The sequence below is a fragment of the Populus alba genome, chromosome 4 (assembly GCF_005239225.2).
Source record: "Populus alba chromosome 4, ASM523922v2, whole genome shotgun sequence".
In the NCBI taxonomy this organism is placed as follows: Eukaryota; Viridiplantae; Streptophyta; class Magnoliopsida; order Malpighiales; family Salicaceae; genus Populus; species Populus alba.
The window spans coordinates 15497066-15505965 of record NC_133287.1 but is presented as its reverse complement, the minus strand read 5'-3'; the positions used below and the strand labels follow the sequence as shown (position 1 = coordinate 15505965).

The 8900-nt window shown below is 32.4% G+C and overlaps 1 protein-coding gene across 4 annotated transcripts; it reads right to left on the bottom strand.

The window, feature by feature from the left end:
* Nucleotides 1-2479: 2479 nt before the first annotated feature.
* LOC118050796 (uncharacterized) lies at nucleotides 2480-7276 on the bottom strand. Of its 4 annotated transcripts, none has more exons than XM_035061268.2 (9): nucleotides 6851-7276; nucleotides 6175-6266; nucleotides 5858-6008; nucleotides 5630-5761; nucleotides 5367-5516; nucleotides 3693-5186; nucleotides 3424-3608; nucleotides 2920-3062; nucleotides 2480-2777 (listed from the first exon to the last, which is right to left on the bottom strand). In XM_035061268.2, the coding sequence occupies exons 1-9, from the start codon at nucleotides 7031-7033 to the stop codon at nucleotides 2527-2529; spliced, it is 2781 nt and encodes a 926-aa protein (XP_034917159.1). In that variant the 5' UTR covers nucleotides 7034-7276; the 3' UTR covers nucleotides 2480-2526. The 4 variants fall into 4 exon arrangements, with proteins under 4 accessions (XP_034917159.1, XP_034917160.1, XP_034917161.1 ...); XM_035061269.2 differs by having other exon boundaries at nucleotides 3424-3593; XM_035061270.2 differs by having other exon boundaries at nucleotides 3693-5057.
* Nucleotides 7277-8900: the final 1624 nt, after the last annotated feature.

Sequence of the window (8900 nt, the reverse complement as noted above, 5' to 3'; positions counted from 1 at the left end):
TCCTTCATGTCAAAAGTACAGATAATATCAAAGTTTAGTGGCAATTTAATGACTTAATTATTTGATTTAATCATTTACAACACTTTGAATGGTCTAGCCCTACTTACTTGCAATTTATAACTGGTTCCCAAAGAAAATTGTTTAGGTCTAATATTTATCATGAAATAATCTCCAACATTAAGTGTATTATGATACTTATATAAATCAACTTGAAATTTCTATTGTTCATTACTTGTTTGAATATGTTTTACGATCTTGACATGCAAATTATGAATTCTACTCATAAAAAACTTAGTTGAATAAAATAGTTTAATGTAAAGAGAGATAGAAAGAAGATCTATAGGTTTTCTAGGTTTGTAATTATAAACACTATATGACTGAGGGTGTAAAGTGGAACAAACATTATTTGAAGCCTTAGTAGATATAGTTTAGACATAACCTAGTAAATCAAGATTATCTTCATCTTTCTTTTTCATGTGTCAATGGTAAAGGATTATAGAGCTCAATATGTTGCTCTAAACTATTGATGTGCTGGACATCAAGCATGGTGGGTGGGGAATCAAGTCGTTTAAGAAGATTAATAACATAAGACTTTTCTAAGACCATATTTATCTCTTTGGGCAATTACACTAAAAAGTTTCCTAAAAACTCTTCCACTACCACCAAAGCAAAATTATTATTTTTTTTATTAACCTCATTTTAAGACTTAATTGGACTTGTAGTGTTAATTCCATCTTTTTGCATATCCTTTTCATTAAGGTCACTTAAGTTTTCTGGACTTGGTTCATACATTTATACATAATAGTTTTTATTTTCACCTATATCCTTATGTTATTGAATGACTAAGGGCTTAAAGGTGGTTTAAAAAGATATGACTGAACCCTTTACAACTAGCACACTGAACCTATAAACTCATCTCAGACATTTCATTCATGACTTTTTTCCTCATATCTTCTTTATAAATTTAGGCACTACTAGGATTAGGTCTATATGATAGAGCACCTAACAAAAAAAATATATTTCCTAAATTTAGATCTAAAAGGGGTACCACAAGGGTCTTGACATCTTTTCCATTAACTCTTTATAATTAACTCATAATCTTGTACTATAATATAGACTTAGTCAAAAGTGAAAGCACTTATGAGCCTGACCTCTTTTCTAAAGTTATCATTCAAACCTTTATAAAATCTATACAAAATCATGGCTTCATTTTCCCTTATGCACATATCATAATGTAAACATTAAATTGTGTGGTATATACTTATTGACAGACTTATTCTATTTGCTTAAATTATTTCGTTAGTCTATGAGTTTATTTCTGTAAGACTAGGGTAGGTACTTCTCTTATAGTTTTGGTTTTATTTTGGTCCAATCAATTATGGAAGGTTTAACTCTCCTCTCTAAACAATCCTCAACATCTCCCTAATAAAGTCAGGCTTCATTAATGAGTATTATTTTAGCAAATTTAACTCTTATATTATCAAACTAGATATGCCACTCAAATAATTGATCCATATCATGAATCCCTGTGTCAATATATTCAAAGGTCATGACGACTATAAAAAGTGGGGGCTTCTACTTTCTTAGAGCTCATGACTCGTTCATCAATGTTATCATATTTAGAATAACTAAAATGATGGTCATATTGGTTATGCTTAGGGTAAATTTACGTACAATGATTATTCCTATTGTATTTATTGGTCTTAGAGTGCCGTATTCAAAAACTCTCTTAAAGTTCACTTATTTTAAACATGTTGTCATCTGTGTCTACAGCTCCCCTCAAATAACTCTAAAAGTACTACTAAGGGTCAAGTTCATAGTAAGTGTAGACTTAAACATGGACACCAAATGATCATAACACAAATAAATGAAACACTAACTAAAAAATAAAATTGAGATCATATAAGGTTTTTATAGGTAAAATCACAATATAAAAATAAAGTTAATTTTTTTTTTAATACAAAGATTAATCAACATAAAACACCCTGAAAATTTTAAGCATTTAATGGTAAACCTTTAAGTACAGTACAAACAATTAATAAAATACAGGAGTATAATGCAAGATGAGATTTTTTTTAAGATAAAAAAAAAATATTACTATTATTAATAGGTTGAATGGAAGATACCAAACAGTAAAATTTAAATATCAAAAGGTAAAATAATGTGTTGACTGATTGCTCGGTGAAAAGATGTTGGAAGTTACTATTATTGATGTGGAGACTTCATGACAAAGACTGGCTGATGTGGCGTCATTGGCTACTCTAAGGAACCAAACAAAAAAAATCCTTTGTGAACATGGCATCGTAGATTTTACCCAAGTTTTGCATATGTTAAGTCAATACAGTAATTAACATTTGTTAGAATCACCCAGTTCATTCCACAAGTTCTGTTTTCACTTCGAACTGATGAGCTCAAGAGATGACACACTGATCACAAGCATGTACAGGCTGCAGCAGAAATCAACTAAACACCAAATTCCTGAAAGTTAAATCATAATGTTATAATTTCATTTTTTTTATAAAAATGCTATGAATGTTGAATGTGCAAATACATTACTCTGAAAAAAGAGCAGAACTTAGTAACGAAGAAATCAAAGCAACGAATGGTGAAAATAAGTTGCTTCCATTTCACTGAGAGGGGCATCTTCCTAGAGATAAGAACTCTCTGTATAAGTACACAAAGTGGCAATCCCATTGAGCTCCATCTACATAATCCTCGGTTTCGATCCAAAATGGAACTCGTGAACTCATTCATTAGCTCTGGCCAACGTTTCCCCCCTGCAGATCTAAATCTACATTAAATATGTTTCAAAAACTAGACATAATGACAGTAGATGTGTGGCGTCATGCATGGTGCTCCTTGCATTGTGATGGCTTTTTTATTTTTACATACAACTTTGTATATTTATATTCTAATTACCAAATCTAAGCTTTTCAGCTGGATACATCCTGTTCGTTCTACTTCCCTTTTGGCTCTTCAGTGATAAGAAGTTCCGGCCATTTGCTTTCCGAAGTCGATTAGATTGCTTGACCGATTGATCTGTTTTCTCTGTGTCATTTTTCCTGCAATGCAAGTAATAAATAACCGTTACAAGATATCAAAATAAGAATGTATATTTTTTGGCAGCCATATGTTAGAATTTACATGAAAGTGGACTAAAAGTATTTTTGGTTTGGGAAAAACAGGTTAAGTGCATAGCATAATTGGGTCTTTGGACACCTTAAGACAGTTGTGGATGTAGGGTTTTGAGTGTGAGCCTAAAGAATCCTAATACAATTCTTAATGGGAGAACTGGTAATCCAAAAACCTCTTGTTTGTTCACTTATCGGTACCTTGTGCTAAATATCATGTATAGATCTTGGGATAAAATTCTAATAGTGGTATCACCCTGATATTTTTCTAACACCTCAAGGGAGGACGAACCTGAAATGAAGCAAGAACAGCAGCACCCCAACAACCGCAGTTCCCTTTGCAACAGTTTTAAGGAGTGGCCTCCTTGGAGGCTTGCAATCTGCCTTTTCTACACTTAGAACTTCAGTTACATTTGAATTCTCAATTGCCGGAATCTGCACCTTTTCATGGTTTTGATCATCCTGTGACAGAGATTGCTTTAAGTCATAGAAAGTTGGGGTAAGAAGTTGAAAAGAGACCTACGATGAAAACATGACAAAAAATCAACAAAACTGACTCACCACCCGATCCATATTTTCTGTGGAACAAATCATATCCTTCTTCTCATATATAGACACTTGATCACTGTTTTCACCTACATTTTCCAAGTGTTCTGTTGTTGAGCACCTATGCTCATCTGGTATCTGCGGACCTTGGCTCTGAAAAACAGAACTATCACAGAGCTGCTGAAAACCACTACTATCCTCGCTGCTTTTAAATTCATGAGATTTTTCACCATCTACCATTGCTGCGATTCTGTCAGGAGAATCTGATTCCTTGTGTGTTTTGTTTTTTATGCTATTAAAACAAGTGGTTTGTAAACATTTATTTGGAAGCTTGCCATTTTCAAGGTCTGATTCAACCATTGTAGCATTATGTCCCTCTGTGTCATTATCTCCAACGATGCCCTTGATATTTGTGTTCTCAGGCCACAAGGCATCGCCTCTAGCTTTGCTTCGAACAGAAGGAAGATTTTCCTCTGGTGAATCTACTTGTGAAAGAGACAGGGATGAAGCTCTAGTTGGTACTACAGCAAATCTATGTTTACCTTTCTGATCCCATTGATTAAACTCGTGTGCAAAGGAGGACCAATCAGCAAATAACTCCCTGTCTTCACCATATCCAAGATCTGTATTTGCTTGAGACAAACAACTGCCACTCTTGTGCGAAAAAGCATGGTCTGAATGTTTGATTTGTGAACAGGGTACAGAAAGCTTGGAAGAGAAGCCAATATCCATGACTTTCATGTCAAAAGGAGATTCTTCTTCACAGTCAGTTATTAAACTACCCACTGGTGTGTTGTATATGACCCTTTCCTGAGATTCAGACCTATCTACAGACTTCTTGATCAAAAAAGTCACCATGCTATTTGATGATTCAGGAAACCAGACAGTTTTAAAATCATCTTCCTCATCTAATTGGTCCTCAAAATTCAACTTCTGCACAGGGCCCGATACAGAGCTCATGCTGGAAGTAGAAGACACTTCCACATCATCATTGCGGTTTCCTCTAGGTGTGCTACAATCCTCAGAATCCCCCACTACTGAGGCATCATCTTCTAAACTATGATCGAAATGAATCAGGTCCATTCCACTATTTTCACAGCTATGTTTGGCTCCATTTTCTGTATAAGAAGACCTACTACCTAAATACATATTGGACTCAACAACAGAGGTAGATAACCCGCCATCCAAATGATGATCATTCTCCAAATGTTGCGAGCAAATAGATCTTGTTGATTCATTTAAATGGTCTTCATGCCATTGACGTTTACTGCATTCATCTCTATGTTGGTTTTGATCTTCTAGTTCTAATGAGCATTGTCCAGGGGAATGACCTTTGACTGACAAGGATGCTCCCAGAGAATTCATTGAATCAGAGTTCATCTGAGATGAAATATCATTAGAACAACTGCTCACTGAGCTACCAGATTCAAGCATAAAAACACTTTCCACTTCAGCGTACTCTTCAAAATATGAATCACCATTTCCTTCAGAAGTTGCATTTGAATGTTTCTAGAATGCAAGTATGAAGCATAATAAGTAAAACCAAAAGCAGTTTAATAAGTAAACAATAATCTGGAGCACAATCTGATTCCTCAACTCAATAAAGTAGACTAGAAAAAGTATTAATTTTCTTATTGAAGAAAAAAAGAGATTTATAATTATATAAATAAAAAAAAGAGATTCATATACCTGTCTGGATCTTTGTCTTGGTTCGTGGTGTGGAGTCTTGCTAGCAGAGCTGGAGAAGCTATGATGTGAAAGTTCCAGGTTTCTTCGAATATTTCCAACCATATCCGTTGGCATAGCTACGGTATAAGTGACAATATCAAAATCAGGAACCTGCCACAAGAATTTGTCTGTGATCATTGTCAAATTGACACAGGAAAACATTTTGAAAAGGAAATTGCTGCAAGCATATGACTTTAAATGAAAAGATTGCATGGGTGTCTTACATTTAAATGCGAAGACCTTGCTTTCTTTGAAAGAGAACGTATACACATACAAACTTTTCTTGTATCTCTTTTTTCAACAACATCTGATGGGGAAAAGAGATCGATGCCTGCCATTCCCAAGATTTTGCAGATCTACAAAAATATAGCACAACAATAAATTATGTCATTTAGGTAGGATCATATAATTCAGATCACCATACCAAAGAGAAGTAAGATAGCGGCGCTTACCTTCAAAAATGAATCCACATTAGAATAAGGCAGATACCTGCTCCCGCAACTCCTCCTAGAAGCAAAAGGCTCGTATTTATATGCTTTTACATATCTTAGTTCCATATGCTTCATCGATAACATTCTCCATATCACTCTTGACGTTTCAAATCTAAGAAACAAAACAAGAAATTAAAGAAATTTCACAAAGCATTGGAAATTCATTAAGAAATAAAATAAGTTGAACACATTCCTGCCTAAATACTGGAAGAAATGCACCTATACATGATTCAAGTAATGACAAGAGGTTATAGGAGGTAAAAACAGTTGGAACATACAGCAATTCCCCATCAGCGATTAAATCAGCAATAGGAAGCTGCTCATCTGATCTTGCCTGAAGAACTTCTCCGAGCCATATTCTTGCTTGAGTCTTTTAAAAAAATATATACAAGAACAAACAAACAAAGCAAAAATATCAGGCCTACTATATTAGAAAATAATCTATTAATTTATGAACTTTCAAATTCCCAAATAATGTTTCGCATCCGCGAAGAAAATATGGAAAATTAGAGATAATTTAAGATTGCTGATAGTAACCTTTATCAGTTGAACTATGATCAAAAGCACTTTACAGTTTACATAACTTTTTCTTTCTTTCAAAAATTCAGTATTACAGATAATTTAGCTACTTTTAAAAGAAAATGCAACTCAAAAATAGAAGCAAACATCTATCCGTCACAAGTGGAGTATTGAAGCATCAAACATGAAAAACTTGAAACTTTCTAAATATCTGCGGTACTACCATAGCCACTAAATCACCCACTAGCTAAAAATCAATTAAACTACAGAAATTAAGCATCCAACATCATAAAGCTTCAATCTTTCTTTCTGGGTCATCTTCATTAAAGATTTTAACACCAAAGCTACCTTTTTTAAAAGAGAGAACAAAAACTTCAACAACCAATCAAAAATGAAAATAACAACAAGAAGAGATGGTTTGTTTCAGTGCATGACCTGCAAGAAGACATCATCAAGTTCACGAAAGCTGGATTCAGAAGAAGAAGAAGAGGATGATGAAGAAGGCCAAGAAGAACTTTCACCACCACCAGCACAACCAAAACTTGCGGCTGAACCAGCTCGCAAAACTTGAGGAGATTCATCACCTCCATCATGACCGGAGACCACCACAACCACCATGCTTTACGGCGGCAGTAACCCAGTTCCCGCCAAAATGGTGGTAGGTCAGTCAGTGCATTTGAGTTATTACAGAGTCATGATTTAATGTTTTCAGGATTGTCCGTCGAGTGCAGTGCAGGAAAAGACGGGCCGAGGATTCTGCAACTTTTTGTGTCCTTGTGCCGCTTTGCTTTTCTTTTTCTTCGTTGAATATTTAAGTGTCTTTACTTTTACGTCCGTTGTGTTTGACAAATTTTAGTGTTTGGACTTTGGAGCCTCACCATTTATATCCGAAAATAATTACTTAGATTGGATTTTTTATTGTTGTTATATTAGATCATGTATAATTGTTTAGCATTATTTTTTAGAAACTGTTTTTTAAACCTTGAATAATAATAATAATAATAATAAACTCATTTACTAATGTTAACTTACTAAAATTTGAATTTGAAGAAATAATACCCTACCATCCTTGTAAAATTTAATTTGGGATGAATTCAAAATAAGATCTCGATTATAAATTAAGACAATTAATTCAAATTAATCTAAATTAACTACTAGAAAAAAATTAAATGATAAAAACATTGTTATTTTAATTTAAAAAAATTTAAATAAAATATAAAGTCAACATATCAAGAATAAAATTTTGATTGAGTTAATCTCAGCTCATAGTTCAGTTAATTTAGGTTTTTAATTATATGAGCTAGGTTTTTTTGTTTTATTTTTTTATGAGTATAATTTTACTGGTTAATCTTTAAAAACCTAATTTGATTAAAAGTAAATTTACTCTTTATAAGTTAAAGAAGTTGTAAACTTCTTGTAATGCATTAAAATTGGTGGAAGATACTTTTATAATTTTATTATCTAAACTAAAGCTTTGTCATTTGTTAATATTAATATTATGAAGAAATCATGAGAGAAAAGATAGATAAACCTTATTTAAATGAATCATATATTAGTTTATTTGTTTATGTATTTTGAAAGTATTTTTAAAAAAATTTAAATTTTTTTATTTTTTTATTAACTTTAAATTAATATATTTTTAGTGTTTTCAAATCATTTTATTATGTTGATATTAAAAATAATTTTAAAAAATAAAAAAATAACTAACATATATTTTAATATAAAATATAATTTAAAAAATAACTATAACCGGTAACATCTTACCGCACAGCCAAACAAGATTCAAGGAAGGTAACATCTTATCAATTAACTTTTTTTTTTTTTTTTGTAATTTAACAATTGGCGAGTATTCTTTTTATATTTGTTTACGTATACAAAAGAAAATATACGTCATTTGACTGAGTAATTATGGATATATTGGCTGCAGTTTTTGTCTTGAAATCCCATGATCATTCATGGATGAAAATCTATCTATTAAATTTTTTTTTATTAACATGAATGAATGTTCGAGTTAATTAACATATTTTTCGACTAATCGGAAATTAACAATTATAAAGGACTCTAATGACAGCAACCACTCAAAATTTAAACTATAAAAAGAGCAAATTTTTTGATACCGGGCTCTTCCCCCTTCCCATAGTTTTTTCAAAGGAAAAGGAAGCTGCAACGTTAGTACTGTTTCGTCCAGGAATTTCATGTGAACCAGAACTTGCTTCCAAACAGAACCATTATTTATTTATTTATTTATTTATGCAGCAGTGTGGCATGCAGAGAAGACCTCACCTGTCACTCTTCTTTGGCTTTTTTTAATAGAAAAAGACGAAATAAATATCGAGATCACACACACAGTTGATAAGGAGTAGACAACGAACCTTACTTAGAAGATAGAAAACTGTTAGCACAATTATGTTTTTGAAATTTTTTTAAAAATCTAGTTTTAAATTAATTTTTTTTCTGTTTTTAAATTATTTTGATGTGTTTATAT

Coding starts and splice junctions, on each gene's coding strand:
- LOC118050796 (XM_035061268.2), bottom strand. CDS start 7,033: ATGGTGGTTGTGGTGGTCTCCGGTCATGATGGAGGTGATGAATCTCCT. Junction 6,267..6,850: donor TTGATGATGTCTTCTTGCAG/GTCATGCACTGA, acceptor TTTTTTTAAAAG/ACTCAAGCAAGAATATGGCT. Junction 2,778..2,919: donor AGCTGAAAAGCTTAGATTTG/GTAATTAGAATA, acceptor TTAGATCTGCAG/GGGGGAAACGTTGGCCAGAG.